The sequence below is a fragment of the Dromiciops gliroides genome, chromosome 4 (assembly GCF_019393635.1).
Source record: "Dromiciops gliroides isolate mDroGli1 chromosome 4, mDroGli1.pri, whole genome shotgun sequence".
NCBI classification, from domain to species: Eukaryota; Metazoa; Chordata; class Mammalia; order Microbiotheria; family Microbiotheriidae; genus Dromiciops; species Dromiciops gliroides.
The window spans coordinates 416519844-416537841 of record NC_057864.1 but is presented as its reverse complement, the minus strand read 5'-3'; the positions used below and the strand labels follow the sequence as shown (position 1 = coordinate 416537841).

The following is a 17998-nucleotide window of genomic DNA, read 5'->3' as shown; positions in this document are numbered from 1 at the left end:
AAAACATGTGGAAGAGAAGAATGGAAATAGCCTCTTGTGTAAACCAGTTGCTACATCCTTGCTTCCCCAGCTACTCTCTACCTAACTTAACTAGAATGGCTGAAAAATAAATAGGACCATTGGATTGCAAAGCAGAAAGTGTGGATTTGAAGTGAGGAGAACTTTGGGCTCAAATTCTGCCTCTGATATTTTGTGACCACAGGGCAAGTCACTTAACCTCTACAAGGCTCAGTTTCCTCAGGTATAAAATGGGGAGACAATGCCTAATGATTATCCCATAAATCTTTGTGAGGCTCAAATGAGATAATAGATGGAAAGCACTTTGTAAACTTTCAGATGCAGAAATAAGTGTCGATTATTATTATTTGTTATCCCCATGAGTCAGCAATATTATCATTTGATGACTGGCAATAAGAGGGAAATGAAGGCCTGAAGACAAGGGAAGAAAATGTCTAAAGTGTACCTTCCATTTCCTGAATCCTGTTTACTTCCTCCTGCTGTTGTTGGCATATGCTAAAATCATATATAATTTCTACTTGATATACAGAAAACCCAAGTTAGAAAAAGGGAAACAAATGACATCTCCAGTAGATCTAGAGAATGGAGAGAATGAGGATTGCTTAGGACTGATAAACTAGCTTGCTCTTCCTTCTGTTCTTGGGAAGAGACCCTGACAAGATTTCTTCACTTTCTTTTCTGAAGCATCTCCAATTTCTCTGTACTATTAGTTTTGGAAACCAAAACCAGACATAATGTCCATTTTCTTGTGAGATTCACATTGTTGTACTACTTAAAACACTGATCAAAAAGCTACCATGGGCAAGTTATTATTTAGCTCTATGATCAATTTCACCCAATGAACCAGTATTTATTATATGTTAACTATGTCAGACACCAGGCCGGGCACTAGGGATACAAAGACAAAAGGGAAAACAAAACAGTTCCTGCTTGTGTTCTATAGATAGGCATACAAAAAGCTGAAGAAAGTTATTTTGGGGCAGGATGGGCACTAGTACCTGGGGACTTTGGAAAAGATCTCCTGTGGTACTTGAGCTGAGTTGTTTTATTTTTTAATGTAAAATTTAACATTTTGAACTTAAGTACAAAATGAGAAAAGAAAAAAAAAAGGTGCCATGTACACAGAAGAACATAGGAGAAGATTCAGTATAAAATAATAAATATTTCAAGGAAACCTATATAAAAAATACTCCACATTGTTTTCTTTTCTTTCTTTCTTTCTTTTTTTTTTTGCAGGGAAATGAGGGTGAAGTCACTTGCCCAGGGTCACACAGTTAGTGTCAAGCGTCTGAGGCTGGATTTGAACTCAGGTCCTCCTGATTCCAGGGCCGTTGCTTCCTCCACTGTGCCACCTAGCTGCCCCTAATTAAAATATTTTAACCGGTTGATTTTAGAACTCCTGTTTAAATTACTCACCTGTTAGAAACAATTATTATAAGTATCGATAAGGTGTTCTTTTATATTTGTTAGAACTAAAAATTATTTCATTTTTAAAATACCTCTTTCCTTGTTTGCTTTGTTCAATCAAATCCAATTTCAACTTTGAATAGTCCTCTTTCATCTTCTGTAAATGTTGTTCCTTTTCAATCACTGTTTTCTGACTCTGTTCTAATTTATCTTCTGCTTCCCTATGAAAAGAAATGAGCAGTAGATTTTTCAATAATAAGGAAAAGATGAATTATTTTAGAGTTCTGGTATTTTGTACACATTAACTCAAATAGGGATTATAAGATTGTCTCCCAAAACACTACAAAGAGAAAAGTCTGAATTTGATCTTTCAAATTAACTTATTTTCTTATCGAATGCTCAATGAGTCAGTTTATGTCCCTCAAGTTTCAAAATTCAGTCCATTAATATTTTAAATGAAAAGCAATATGGTAATGATCCCTGAAATTCTAATGACTATCATGACAGCAGTTATACTATTTGTATGCATTAATATGCAGTGACAGAAAATTCATGACAAAAAGCTACCATGGATTTTAGTAAGCTTATTATAGTTTATTAGACATAAAAGCATCCATATATATTTTGAAAACAGTAATATATTTATATTTGTCTTATTAAAGCTCCTTCATAACTCAATTTCCACTGTATGTTTGCTGCTTTTGATTCATTAACAATTCTTGATTATATATGATTGCCTTTCTTCACTTTATTAAAAAATCACTATTAAATAAACATTTTATTAGGAAGGAAAAAAGCAAAGCCCATCTCTGCCACCGACTAGTAACCTATGTGCTTTGGAGAAGTCCCTTAGCTTCTCTGGGCCTCAGTCTCTTCTTCTTCCATAAAATCAGAGGCATCATTCTAAAGGTCCCTTTCACCTCTAAATCTGTGATCTTGTGATTTTAAGCACACCTACTATGACGAGTAAAATTTAATGTGTGGTCGCCTTATTCCTGTCCCAAGTGTACTTATAAATTTACTTATAAATTAGAAGCTTTAGCACCAGTTTTGGGCATTAATCATTTATTAAAGCATACCAGGTATTAGTAAAAGAGAACACCTGGGTGAGAAAGTTAAGAAAAGGCCTATCTAGCCTAGAGTTCCAGCCTCTCTTGGTTCTTCCTCAAGCCCTCCACCACCAGCCTGTTTGAGAGACGGACTGACGGTCGCAGCTCGATCTTCGTCCTGCGGAGAGGCAGTCCATACGCACTGCTTCAAGCTAATTGGCCAGCATCACCCGAATCCATTAGTTCACTGGACTTGAGGGAGGTCCCCTGTTGAGGTCAGAGTCCATAGTCTCTGAGAATACACCCTCTTGAGAGTCAGGCAGGTGTGGTTTCAATCAAGTCAACTTCAAGTGAGTCAATCAGCAGAGTCAGTCAATCCAATCAATCCGATCAATTCCCTCGAGTCTTTGGGAGTTCCAAAACCCGTTATTCTCTCACACTACCCATGAAGGAGTGACTGTATTATTCTAAAATGAGCTAGTTCAAACTTTGGTCAGGATGTATAAATTATGGACCAGGTTTAATCTTTGTTTAGCTTAACTACTATATTTTGTCATCTGAACTAATAGCATAGAATTAACTCTTTGTGGAAGGGATAACTCTTTGCCATTAATTTGAATTATACCTAGAGATCAAGCCTTGTTTTCAACTACTGCTAATTTTACATCCTCTGCCCACTTACTTTGCATGAAACCTGTAGCCCTATCTTAGGTTATAAGGAAAATCTCTTTCCAAATTAAATGTCTATTTCCTCAGCTGAAAACCCAGTTTTCATCACAGATAGGAAAATACTTAAACTTCCTTACCACAAACATCACCCCCCCCATGAAAACCACAATGATAGAAAATTTAAGAAAACAAACTATTCAGAAATAATAACTGCTTTGCTTCCAAAAGGCAGAACTTTCCATCACAGGTCTATAACAGGAAGCTAGGAAATGAATAACAGGTGAAGTTGTTCAACCACCTCTTAAATGGGCACATACACATTCATTATTTTATGTGAAAATGTTATGAATGTCCAGACTCTTGAAAAAAACTACAGTATTTTATTTTTTTTTAATCTGGGGATTACATGCTTCCCCATAATGAGGTGTTTAATTTTTCTGATGTCAGCATATTTAGTAAATGTTTTCTGAACTTTATGCACATAGGTTTTTCTAATTCTTATAATTCACAGGTCACCTCACCCAGATGCCTCCCAACTTCTTCAAACTCCACTAATCTCATCTCATCTTCTTCCCTTTTAATCTCTGGTTCCTTTCTATTAGACAATTAAGTAAGATTAAGGCAAGATGAAAAGATAAAATTGACAAGTCTGAAGACATCCCATTTGTGTTCTGTTTGGTTTTCTACCAGTGAAGATTAGTATTCTCCATTATATGACAGAATTTAATATATACCACATATCTCTAATTATTAGAAATTTATATTTTAATGAAGTGGCACAAGATACAAATATAGCATCACACATACAAAATGCATCATAATGGAAAGGAAGTCTCTGAAGATTAGATTCAGTGAACATTTGGCACTGTCTCAAAAAAAAACTATTAAAAACGTACTGGAAAAAAACCCAAAATTTAACAAGGGCCATACATTTAAGAAAGATAATAATGTAGAATGTTTCTTATTTTCTACCTCAAAACTTTATCTTGGGCTGAAACTTCTGCTTCCAAATTTATAATTTGCTCTTCTAAAATTGGGACGCTAAAGGACTGTGACTGAGTACTTTCAAGAACACAGATCTGAAATACAAAAATATATTTAGTTTCACAGAAGCCTCAGTTTCCTTCATCTGTAAAATGAGATGGAACTAGATCAGGGCTCCATAGCCCCTTCCCCATACCACCACCCTAATGACCAATTATAAAATTATTTTAAGGACGTAAGTATCAAAAGCAACAACACTGTTCCCCCTCCACCCTCCTTGACTGGAAGGTTACATTTACTTACTAGTAATTTTGAGATTTCAAGGATCTCCAATTATCTGGGGAGAAATTGGCTGAGGGTGGGTAGGTGGGGGAATACACACAAAGGAAAGGGAATCAACTTTCCATTTCCCCAGAATATATGATACCAACAGTTGTCATACTCTAAAAAGCTCTAATTGCTATAATAAAATTGCTATACATAAAATTGATCAAGGAGCAAGCAAACCAAACACAAGAATATTTTCCTTTAATCAGGAAATGTTAAAAAAAAAGATTAGTTACCTTTTGCCCTAAACGTAAGTATTCACCATTTTAAGATACATACTTTTGTTCTTGATTGTGTCAATTCAAAATGGAGAGATTCTATTTTATTCATTAGGCCATGATTCTGAGAGATCAAAGAAGCGTTATGTTGCCGAAGTTTATTCAGTTTCTCCCGAAGGCCTTTATTTTCCTGATCCACACTTGTGTTAGTGATAGAAGACGCAACATAAGACTAGAGCAAAGGAGAGTCATGCATTTTTATTATCTTACTTTGAAAAATCAAAGTCATTATACATTATATAAATAAGAAATAAAGATTAACAACAGTTTTGTCAGTCAATGAGTACAAACCATTCATTTTCAACTAGGTCAGAAAATGAAGAGTCAGTCTAGGTGGCTTTGCTATTTTCAAACTGTATTCGTTAATAAATATAAAATAAAGAAGGCATTTAACTAGGAGAATATGTGATAGTCTCCTGAATCACAGAGAAATGTTAACATATTAAGAAACAATTACTGGGCAGCTAGGTGGTGAAGTGGATAAAGCACTGGCCCTGGATTCAGGAGTACCTGAGTTCAAATCTGGCCTCAGACACTTGACACTTACTAGCTATGTGACCCTGGGCAAGTCATTTAACCCCCATTGCCCCTCGCAAAAAAAAAAAAAAAAAGAAAGAAAAGAAAAGAAAAGAAACAATTACTTCTGGTAACTGCCACCATAATCAAACAATAAAAACCCAAAATCTAGAACTCAAAAAAAATCTTTACATGTAATTGGGAAAAAATTTTAAATTAAATTAAATTAAATTAAATGTTAAAAAATAAAGTATAGGGGCAGCAAGGTGGTGCAGTGGAAAGAGCACCGACCCTGGAGTCAGGAGTACCTGAGTTCAAATTTGGCCTCAGACGCTTGACACTTACTAGCTGTGTGACCTGGGCAAGTCACTTAACCCCAACCGTCTCACCAAAAAAAAAAAAGTATAAAGCCTAAAAAAAAAAAAAAAACCCTCAAAACCCCCCCAAAATCTAAGCACCTAACATCACAGGTGGAGGTGAGGTTGTACAACAAAGAAGCAGATAACAAGGCCCTTGCCCTCATGCAGCTGAAATTTAGTTGTGCAAATAAAACTATGTACGTACAAGAGAAGATAACTAATAACGTACTAAAGTTAGAAATGTCACTGCACTAAAACAGATTACTTTTTAGGAGGGAAATAAGAACAAGCACAGGAGTATCTACATGCCCAAAACTATACTAGAATTCTGAGAAATGACAGTCTCTTTATAAAAACCATAGCACATTCAGAGAAGAAATATTTTATTCAAATAATGCTGAAAATAATAATAACCTTGTCTCTTGATTTTCTTTGGAGATCATTATTGCTGTAAGGCATTTTACCAACATTTTTATGAGGGGAATAATTTACGAGTCCAGGGTGGAAAGGTTGAACAAGATCATCCACTGCGAGTCTCTCGAACCTTGTTGGATAGATGCTATTCTCAGAAATGTCACCTGGACTAGTACTAAGAAAAAGAAAAAGAAAAAAATGCTTCTAGTTCTTAAGTAAATATATGAAAAAGCTCTTAAGTTCACAGCAATAAAATTAGAAAACAAAAGGACATCCTGGATTCACATATTTGAAGTTGCTGGTTCGTCTATTTAAATTTTATTCCCATAATAATTAAAATTTGTTTTGGAATTCTAAACCCTAGGAGGTCCCAGAGTGTGTATGTTCAGAGTGCTTTAGGATCCAAGCAACAGTAATAAGTCTGTTGACATATAGTATAGCCTAACAGCTAGACACTTGTGTCCACAACCCACTTCTCTGTATGTCCATAGGAAAGTCACTCAGCCTACTTAAGTTACAGAATGGCTGAGATTTGTCTCCTAGAGTATTAAATAAACATTTGCTTTAGTCTTTGTACATAAACTTTAGACCACAATTCAAATAATTTTGACATTTTATCAAGCAATTCTGTCAAAGCACTCTGCCACATAATTGGGAGGCACAGACAAAAGTGAAAGTCATTGCCCTCCCCCATTCAAGAAGCAAAAGGGGATGTGGGAGCTTAATGCAGAGTGCTCTAGGAAGTTTAAAGGAAAACATTTGATGATAGTGTGTAATGTAATAAGAATCTAAAAGACAGGGGGCAGCTAGGTGGCACAGTGGAGGGAGCAACAGCTCCGGATTCAGGAGGACCTGAGTTCAAATTTTACCTCAGACACTTGACACTTACTAGCTGTGTGACCCTGGGCAGTCACTTAACCCACATTGCTCCCAAAAAAAAAAAAAGAGAGAGAGAGAGAGAGAGAGAATTCTAAAAGACAGAGATGAGAAAATACTTTGGGCATGGGACAGATTGATTTGTTCAGTGAATACTTCACAGTTCTGTCTAGATGGAACATAGGATATTTTAAGAGGAGTAATATGAAAATAGTTTGGAAAAATAGAATAGGGTCAGAGTGTAGATGGCTTTAAATACCAGAATTATACAAAGAAAGTATGACTAAGGGTTTTCTGTTGGTTGTTCTTTGTGAGGGCAATGAGGGTTTAAGTGACTTGCCCAGGGTCACACAGCTAGTAAGTGTCAAGTGTCCGAGGTCAGATTTGAACTCAGGTCCTCCTGAATCCAGGGCCAGTGCTTTATCCACTCCAACACCTAGCTACCTCTGTTTGTTTTTTCTAAGCAGTATGAAGTCATACTTTTCTAGGAAGATTATTAAGCAGCTATGTAAAGGATGGATTGGAGAGGGGAAAACCTGGAAGAAGAAAGACCAATTAGGAGGCTATTAGAATAGTTCAAGGGAGATAAGGGCCCCACATGTCCAGATCTCAGTTTTCTCATCTATAAGAGAAAATACAATTCTAAGGAATTTCCAGATCTAAAATTATTTGATTCTAAGCTACAATTTTCTCCTAATATAAATGATTTTTTTCAAATATTTCTATTTATTGTGAGCTACTTTTTCCTAAATTGAAAGAAAAATTCAAAAATTTAAATTTTCCTGGCATGACAATAATTTAGACATAATGTACATAATTCTAAAAGTTAATTTATCACTTACATAGAAAGCTCTTCTCCTAAATTTTTGCAAAACTCCATTCTGTTTTCCTCCAATTCATTTCTTAATGAAGCAACATTTGCTAAAAGATTTTCTTCTTCCTTTTCTTTTTTGTAGTATTCCAGTTCATCAAGTTCTACTTGGCTGGGGGGAAAAAGCCACATTCTTCTATTAGCTTTCTTGATAAGTCTCTTAACCTCTCTGGATTTCAGTTCCTCATCTGTAAAGTGAAGGGTCAACTAAATTACCTCTAAAGTCCCTTCCACTTCTCAAGCCTTATATTATCTCTAAATTACATATGATTTTATATGAAAATGCTATTGTGTTTTGACATTAGCAATTCTTTGAATTTGTAATCTCCAGATTAATTCAACTATTCTAACCTATTTTTAACTTCAGCTTCTTTATCTTTCATGATGTAAAAATCAGTTGACTTTTATTACTTAAAAGCATCAAATCAATGAAAAATCTGAATGACATAATCCTGTTGGATAAACTAATTATCTAAGACAAGTTCTTTATATGTCTTTGTTTGGCTTTATATTTATGTATATTTGTGCTACATAAATACCATTTTCAACAGTAGTTTTCTGAATTTTTTTCAAGCGAGTTCTAATATTCCTATACAGAAAACTTGATCTTTATCACTCATATATATTCATATAGAGGGGGCAGCGAGGTAGCACAGTGGATAAAGTGATGGCCCTGGATTTGAGAGGACCTGAGTTCAAATGTGACCTCAGAAACTTGATATCTACTAGCTGTGTGACCCTGGGCAAGTCACTGACCCTCATTGCCCTGCTAAAAAAAAACAAAAAAGGAATTTGAGGGAGTTTATGTCTATAAAATGTCTTGATGAAGAGCTACAATACAAAAGCTTCATGAAGATCAGTCACAATCACCGCCAACCTCTCCCAAAAACCAGTTGTGCAGGTCAATACTGTTTGTTTTTTTGGGAGGAAGTTCTATCCAAATTAGAAAAGGTTAATCTTCAATCAACATCTAGAGTTGTGAATATCATACCTTTAAGAGCACCAAAATTTTCCCCAAAAACTTCATCTCCCACAAAGTCCCATTTTCTACATCATAATATCTGAGGTGATAAAGATGCATTAATTTAAGATTTTCCTTCTTTTACATCTTCCTTCCAATCCTAGAAATTAACTCACCCACTCAGGCCCCTAAACTCTGCACATCATTAAAACATCTCTCCAACCTCTAAACACTCTTATTAGCATGTCCAGTGACATGTAACTTATTCCCCTAAATTCTCCTCAAAAAACATTGAGACAATATACCTGCTGAATAGAGGTGGGGAACTAAACAGTTACAAATCTAGTTAAGTTGGTAACTGACACCCAAATCATTTTTATTAGAAATTTTCAGAGTAATTTCACAGAGTATCAAAAAATAAACTCTGGCAGTTAAACTGATATTGTTCTTTCTTAATATATGAAACCGACTGGACTCTTCTCAATTCTCAAAATTGCTTTGGCTTTAAATAACTGAACTTTTCCAGAGAAAATATGGGTTGTCCAAAGATCCTTTGCCTTAAGTTCTTTAATTTAACATTGTCTCTAACTCCCTGTGAAGAAAAGTGGAAATAGAGGGAAATATTCCTGGATAAAGTGAAAGATAGGAAAAACCATTGAATCCAAACTAAACTAGAATTTTTGTAGCTATTTTACTATATTTGAACATATACATATATTTAACATGAAACTCTCTGGTTCTCCTAATGATTAACTAAACCATTTGAAGTTTATTGACATATGTCCATACGTGTAATTATGTATGTGTATGTGTACGTGTGTGTACATATATACACACAGGTTCTTAGTGGGTCATTTATAGGTGGATAGGGTACTTTCCCCCTCATACAAATTACAAATTGGCTTCCTGTACAAGTACATACAAAGGCGTTAATGACTCCTATTTCCCTCCCACTCTTCTACGTCATTTCAAAGCCCAAGAACAATGAATTTATTCAAGATGACGCCGTCTACCCCACCAACATTCACTAGGGGCTGAGAAGTCCCTCCGGACCCTTCACATCCTTAACAACATTCGTCTCTATCTCTATCCAACCCCGGCAGAAGTCCTATGATTGTTTTCCTTTCTCTCTTCCAAATAAATCTTTAGGCTCTACTCTTTCAGATGAGTGTTTGGGCTTTCTTCCCCGGGCAGAATCACACACACACACACACACACACACACACACACACACACACACACACACACACACACACACACACACACACACACACACACACACACACCTTAAAGAAGCTCTCGGATGGAAACTGCTGAAGCTCGGGGTGGAAGATGGGAAATTCTCCTTCATCCCCCAACTAAGATCGGAACCAGCACCAAAAGCGTGCCTGGAAGAGCTAAAAGAAGTCATCTGGCTTCTCCCTTTTCGCGGGGAGAGAGAGCCAATCCTATCGGGATCCGACCACCCCAGGGAGGCGAGGGAGCGATGGGCACCGGAGTTCATGGTTTCTCTGGCCCACAGGGACGGACGACGGCGATCTCCCCAGGCCTGGCTCCAATCAGGCTTCAGCCTCTCCTGGACCTGCAGTATATGATGGCGGAACCCAAGCCCGTAGCCGCGAACAACTCTGTTTCTCCTCTGCCCTCGATTGCTGCGGCCTAGGGCGTCTCTTTTACGGCAGCTTTGGGAAGGGTCCCAGCGGCCGCAGAAGAGCAGTGCTTCGCACGCCTCCCCAACCACCTCGGGTTTGTAACAGCCGCGAGAACCGTTAAAAACACCCCCTTCCCGACTCTCCTATCCCGCGCAAGCGCAAGAAGCGCCCGGGATGCCGCTGAGGCGCACAAGGCCTTTCGGGGACTGTAGTCCAAGCTGCTCGTCCAAGTTACGCCCTTCGGCGACCCTAAGAACTACATTTCCCACAATTCTCCCAAGAGGACAACGACGGAAGGGGGAAACCTAAAAGGTCCCTTCATCGGGGCGTAACTTACCAAGAGTCCTCGCCCCGAGTGGGTTCTCGCATTTACTCACCAGTCGGCATCGGCTTGAGGCGGCTGCGGCGGCGGCGGCGGCGTGGAGATCTTCGACGCCGCGTAGAAAGTGGCCGTGACTCCTTCTTCTGTTCCGCCCCTATGAGCGGACGAGGAGTGGTCATCGGAGAGAGGTGCTGCTAGGTCTGGGGCTGAGACAGTGAGTGGGACTGGCGGGGACGCCGAAGCGGTATCGGGAGGCGACCCACTGTGGACCCTTGCCCGAGACCCCAAGCTGACCCTCGGTGATAGCCTTCGGTGAAGAGCGGACGCCTGGCACCGCCTCAGGAAGCCGGAAGGACCCGAGTCTGTCCAGCTGCAGACCGTCCCGGTCGAAATGGACGAGTCCAGGGTCTGGATCCCCTTATCCCTGCTATTGGCGGCCGGCCCATTGGCGCTGCTGCCGCCCGCGGCGTCCGGCTTCTCGCCTTCGCTGGACAGCGACTTCACCATCACCCTTCCGGCTGGCCACAAGGAGTGCTTCTATCAGCCCATGCCCCTCAAGGCCACGCTGGAGATCGAGTACCAGGTAAGCCGCTGCGGACCACCCCGCCGCCCGCAGCCGGATGATCCCCCACCCCCACGCCCACACTTAAGGACTACCGTCTTCACTAATGGGGTCCCCTAAATGCAGCCGACACCCCCCACCCCCAACACCCCGGGAGTGCGACGCGGGGCCTGGCTCCGCGTCATCCAGCAGGCGGGGAAGCCAAGCGGGCGTGACCCCGCTTAGACCATCCGCCACCTCCTCTTTGCCCCAGTGGGCACCGGGCTGGAATTGGTGATGTCCGTGACTTCCCCCTTTGTTTCATAACGTGCTCGTCGCTTTTGCGGCCAGCACTTGCATGCATATATGCTGGGACTGTTTGTTGAGACTTGCAGGACGGCGACCACGAGTGCGACAGGTTGTCGCTGGGTCACTGGACGAAGGTGTTGGTATTGGAGAGAGTGGGAATTTCTCCCACTCTCTCCTTCGCCAACGTCTTTTGCTTCAGTCAAAAAACATTCTTCCCTCGGGACCAAGTGTTGGTTATCCCTGTTTTAAAATTGGATGCTTTAGGAACTTGTCCTTTTTTCTGTACCAAACACGATAGATTTTGGTTAATGATGTGAACCTCACCTTGCGCTCCCCTCCCTCCGAGTTACTAGTTTGCAGTGTTAACAACTTCCTCTTGAGTTTCGTTCACTGCAGCAGAATAGGGAAAAGGGGAGAAGCAAGTCTGGGGGCCTTTTAAAGAAATTAAGAATTTAATTTTTAAAATTAGGAATTTAAAAAGAAATTTGTATTCTCCAATGTCGAACCTTTATGCTCTTTGTAGTTAGTTCAAGCTTTAGCTTGTAGTTAGTTTTAGCTCCTTTGGACATTTGTTTTGGCCTTTCCCCAAGCCACTCCTTTCTGTTAGCCTTTTCTCCAGAGACTGATCAGAATTCTATTTGGAACGTATTGTAGGAGAAAATATTATCATTATCTAGTTTTGGGGGGCCTCAACTGAAAATGGGTATACTTTTCTGTTTTGCTTTTCTTCATTCACATTTTGGCTTCAGTCTTCAAGGCCAAATCAACGAAGGCAAACTGCATCAAAACACTTGCTAGTAGAATACAAGTGTGACTGGAATGTGTGCTTGCTTCCAGGCTTCCTTTCAGTCGTAATTTGTAAAAGGAGAATCCCTCAACTTTAAACACCACTAGAAGAAAAGATTAAACAGAAAAGAGCAAAAAATAACATTTTTTTTGTCTACGTTTAGAACAGGTTCAAAAAATTTCTGCTGCCTATTTCTCACTGCAGAATAGGCATTACCAAAATGATTATAAAGGAATTATAAATTTACTCCAAATTTCTTTTCTAGAGGCTAATTGTTCAGTTTAATCCACAAACACTAAGCAATTACCATGTAAAGGAAGCCACTTTGCTAGGTGCTGGAGATAAAAAGTCTGGAACAAAAAATAGTTCTTTCCCTCAGGGTTTTTATTCTTCTCTTAAGATATTTATTCTACTGTCTTGTAGACTAAAAGGTCAGCAAATAGTATAATGAATAGTGAATTGAGCAGGGGGAAAAGAGCCCTAAGGGAGAGGGGGAAGCTCTGATTGGTGGATGTCTTCACTGAGGAGGAGTCACCTCAATTTGAGCTTTGTAAGAAGACCAGGATTCCGATGGCGGAGCTGAGGCATGGACATGGTTCCTACAAATACACAGAAGCTGGAGATGAAATGCCTTGTTCCAGGAATAGCTAGTACACTGGTTTAACTGGATCTAGTAAGAGACAAGGCTGGAAAGGTGAACAGAACCCTGATTGTATGAGGACTTCAATGTCAGAGAAGAAACTTCTAATGGCAAGGTGGTCACTGGAGGTTTTTGAGCGCGTAAGTAGGTGACATGATCAGACCTTTGCCTTAAGATTATTTTGGCAGCATATGGAAAATGGAGTGAACAGAGAAGAGCGAGGAAGCAGGGGAGACCAATTTAGAGATGTTTATGACATTCTCTAGGGGAGAGGTAGTAAAGTTCTGAACATTTCATATGGGTAGCCACATGAATGGAGAGAAATAGATGAATGGAATAGATATTTTAGAGTAAAAGCCAAAGGCTAGACAGCTGATTGGAAAAGAGTCAGAGATGACACTTGTTGACCAATAAGGTGGTGGTGCTTCCACTTTGTGGAATTAGGGAAATTTGAAGGAGGGGAAGAACTTAAAGGGGAAGATGAGTTCTCTTCTGGGTTTGTTGAGTTGAGGTCTGCATTGGGCACTTGATAATACAGAAATTATAGATATGAGCCATCTGTGTAGAGAAGCATACTTTGAGCTCAGGGAGCAGATTTCAGAAAAATATGTGGAGAAAGTAGAAAAGAGCACCCAGAAGCCTTGGAAAGAAGGCAGACATGCTAAGGGAAGCAAGGAAAGAAATAAGCATTTCTTAAGTTACCTCTTTGTGTGTATATTGCTGTGTGCCAAGTGCTTGACAAATACTATCTCATCTGATCCTTACCACAACCTTGGGGAGGTGGGTACTGTTAATATCCCTATTGAGGAAACAGGCAAAAAGGTTAAGTGACTTGCCCAAAGTCATATGGCTAGTAAGTGTCTGAGGATGGACTTCAGCTTCAGGCCCAGCACTCTAACCACTGTGCCACCAAGCTCCCCAAGGAGGTAGGAAATAGATAATAATCCAACAAAGGAAAGTAAGGGGTGGTAATACAGAAAAAGATCAAGGAAAGAGCAATGTCATTGAAGTCAGAGGAGGGAGTGCCCAGGAACGAGGACCGAGTGGTCAGCAGTCTAAAGGAGCAAAGAGTTCAATGAGAGAATGAGGACTAAAGAAAAGCCTTTGTGCTTAACAGAGCAATATGGTCTGAAGCCATATTGAGTGATGAAGAACAGTGAGTGATGTTTATTTTGAGGATCTTGACAGTAAAAATGAAGAGAGAAAAGAAAATAGCTTGAGAGGTAAGGTCAATGATAGCAAAGGCTTCTTAAGTATGGAGTGGATCCAAGAATGTTGTCAGGAAGTAAGGAAGGATCAAGTGAATTGGGAGACGAATGAGGAGATTAAATATGAGATGTGATAGGGGATGATCAGTGGGACAAATTACAAGAGATGTGATGAAAGGCAAAATAGAGGCCACAACCTTTCCAAGAAGAAAGTCCATTTCTTCTTCAGTGGTAGGAATAAAGGAGAGGCTGGGTGCATATATATATATATATATATATATATTTTGAGATGTAGGTAGAGTGGAAGGTATTTGAAAGGGCATTATTTTTGACAACATATATTTTTCCCAGTAAAGTAGAAAGGAAAGATATTTATTGGAAGAAAGCAGTGTGTGGAGTGGCATTGGGAGTCTCAGGTGAGAAAGAGAAGGTTTAGATTAGCCCTGAGAGTAGAGCATCAACCTAGGCTGTTTGGTAGTGAGGGCCTATTTGAAATGGGTAAGTATGAATTAGTAGTGAAAGTAGGTGGCAAAGTGATGTGACTTTCTCCACCTATGTTTATTAACTTGGGAAAAGGCAGATTGGGGTGGGGGGGAATGCAGGCTTGAGGAGTGATATGGTAAAGGGCAAGGGAGTCAAAGGTGGAGGACAGTGCACATAGTTGAGCTGATTTAAGGTCAAGGTTGTAAGGAGAGGAAAGTGAAGCCAGAGCAGGGATGATGGGTTCAGTCAGGATATTAAAGAGATATTTGTACATCTCTGAGATAGACAAGAGGCATCTTAAGCCCCTTCCAATTCTGGGATTCTGTGACTAGGTAAATAGAGAGAGTTGGAGGTTCTGGAAGTTTCAGTGAGAAAATGGAAGAGCTGTCAGGAATGAAATAGGGAAAGAGATTGAGAGAGGATAGAATACAAAGAGGATAATTTTATAGTTGAAAATCATGGAGGTGGGGCAGCTAGGTGGCGCAGTGGATAAAGCACCAGTCCTGGATTCAGGAGGACCTGAGTTCAAATGTGTCCTCAGATACACTTACTAACTGTGTGACCCTGGGCAAGTCACTTAACCCTCATCGCCCTGCAAAAAAAAAAAAAAAAAAAAGAGGCAGCTAGGTGGCGCAGTGGATAGAGCACCAGCCCTGGAGTCAGGAGTACCTGAGTTCAAATCCGGCCTCAGTCACTTAACATTTACTAGCTGTGTGACCCTGGGCAAGTCACTTAACCCCAATTGCCTCACTAAAAAACAAAAAACAAACAAAAAAAGAAAATCGTGGAGGTGCTATAGTTAGGTCTGAGCTAGCTTTTGAGAGCTAACATTACCAATTCTGTGAGTAGCTGGGGTATACTAAAATTGTAAATCAAAAGAATTGAGGTTAATGAACTTAGTTGGGCATCCAGGGACATCAAAGTCCTTGAGAATGACAACAGGGGGCCCTGGATGGAGTATAGCATAGAGGTTGGTCTATCATAGTAACCAGGATCTGTACTGGTTGATACAGAAGGGATGGAGTAGGAAGACTGAATGTTGAGGAGGAGAGTCTGCTGAGCGATAGTGGAAGAAGGTGAGGATCTAGACATGCCGGACTTGATAATGGGGAATAAGAGTGAGCCAATTCCTTGTCCTGGACTGCTGTGGTGGGGAAGATGAAAAAAAGGATGTGAGTAGTTTACCAAAGCAAGGTGGTAACAGAAAAAAACTTACTTTGGCCCTTCTTAAAATAGACTCCATAACACTTGCTTTTATGTTGACTTATTATTATCTCTTCTTGAGCAAGGGCCAGTTTTTGCTTTGACCTCCAACCAGAGACCTGGAGGTCTAGTAGAGGATTTATCATGGATTCTGCCAGATTGTGTGTTGGATTATCAAAGTTGAACCTAAATCCTCATATATTAAAGTAACTGGAAAAAAATGTTCATTCCACTAATATTTGAACTATTAAACTAAGCATACTGTATTTTCCTATTCCAAACATAACGGAAACGTGAGGACCATTTTTAGTATAAAAACCTTAAGATTTGGGGCACTTTTATTCCTCTTTTAGAGCCTCAATTTCCTCTTCTGTCATATGCAGATAATAATAGTTTGCCTACCTTAAAGAGCTGTGAGAATCAAATGAGATCATGTATGTAAAGTGCTTGGCAAAACTTAAAGCTCTCTACCATGTGAGCTATTATGACAGTCATTCATTATTTCAGAGATCTTTGATTTTATCAGTAGGCTTTCTTCTTTTAACTTATAATGCTGTAGAAGAAAAAATAATCACCAAATTAGCAGTGTCCTGGTGGTGTTTCCCCAGACTTAGCTAGACTGCTTCTTGTACAGTATACACATCAGGTATTGCCAAAACCCTTCCAGCTTTAGGACCTACCAGACCTTGTACCTTGTCAGTAGAGTTTTTAAGAATCAGATTCATTGTAAAGCTTGTATAAACAAAAGTTGAGAACTATCTTTACATGTAATGGAAAAAAAATATCTTGTATGTAAAATTAAATTAAATTAAAAAAAAAAGAATCAGACTCATTAAGCTGATAGAAAGTGCAATAAATAAGCAGAACTGAAAGAACAATCTGCCCAGTGACTATGCAAGCTTAAATACTAAGATGACTACGAGGAAGCTGAGTAACTGGCAGGAAAAAACATGGCTCCAAGAAAATAGAGTGAACCACCTTCCTCCCCGGGAAGACCACACTGGCCCACAAGGTTGTACCTGTTGTCAGATTGGGCCTTGTATTAGATCTTTTTATCTTAGTTGTTTTTCCTCATTAAAAGTGATTGTTTGAGATATTGTGTGTGTGTGTGTGTGTCCAGAAATAATTAGGAAATTAAAAACAGAAAGCATCAGTAAAATTTATTTTTTAAATAAAAAGAAACTAGGGTCACTTCCACACTTCCCCGTGGTGTTGGAGGAAAATTTTAGTAGGTTCTTATCTAATGCTGATGCTAGAGGTTCCCCACCTGTTCGGTAGCTCCAGTTAGCATTATTTAATTAATTAATTTTTTTTTGCGTGGGGCAGTGAGGGTTCAGTGACTTGCCCAGGGTCACACAGTTAGTAAGTGTCAAGTGTCTGAGGTTGGATTTGAACTCAGGTTCTCCTGAATCCAGGGCAGGTGCTTTATCCACTGCACCACCTAGCTGCCCCCTCCAGGTAGCATTATGACCCAGAATCAAATACTTTTTTGATAAGAGCAAGACTTTTTCTTGTGTTATAGATTGGCACTTAGGTTTACAAAACCTAGGTAAATTCTTGTTTCTTTTTAGTTTCACCTTGTCTCTGTGTGTTTCCCTTTTTTTATAGTTTATGTAACAGCTCCCACTCCAACTGCACTTACCAAGTGTTAGCCCAGGGCTCTTTTTCAAGATAGTCCACTAGTTTGAACTTTTACCTGACGTGGCACTAGTTATACCAGTATGCCTTGTTCTATAGAGTAAGCCAATATAGTAAAGAATATTTTAAGTTATGGGAGGAACTGTTCCTTTAAATTTATTTCAACAGTTTTCAGTTCCTTTTGTATTCCATTCTGAATGATGAAGGAAACTTGGTGGATTCCTTAGAACTCTTGACCAGAGCTTTGAGGTTGGGCAGATCAGTGGGAAGTGATTTTCTATACAATCTCAACAGGCTTTTAAAGAGACTTTCAAGTCCAGCCTACACATAAGCTATTTTACACAGACACATGGGCAGATGAGGGCAAAAGAATCAGAATAGATATTTTAGAGCATTCTCTACAGTGGAGTGATAGAACCTCAAATCTTCCTAACCTTGAGACAACCAAAATCCTTCCTAAGTCATCCAGCTCTTGGTAACAGCCTG

The 17998-nt window shown here is 39.5% G+C and overlaps 1 protein-coding gene across 1 annotated transcript in view; it reads right to left on the bottom strand.

Annotated features, from left to right (window-relative positions):
* CCDC18 (coiled-coil domain containing 18) overlaps nucleotides 1–11300 on the bottom strand; it is an 89678-nt gene extending 78378 nt beyond the window's left edge. Inside the window, 6 exon segments of the mRNA XM_044001670.1 lie at nucleotides 1518–1646; nucleotides 4116–4222; nucleotides 4734–4904; nucleotides 6022–6196; nucleotides 7740–7880; nucleotides 10759–11300. Of these exon segments, the coding sequence (XP_043857605.1) occupies nucleotides 1518–1646; nucleotides 4116–4222; nucleotides 4734–4904; nucleotides 6022–6196; nucleotides 7740–7880; nucleotides 10759–11210 (1175 nt within the window). The 5' untranslated portion in view covers nucleotides 11211–11300.
* Between the last annotated feature and the right edge of the window lie 6698 nt (nucleotides 11301–17998).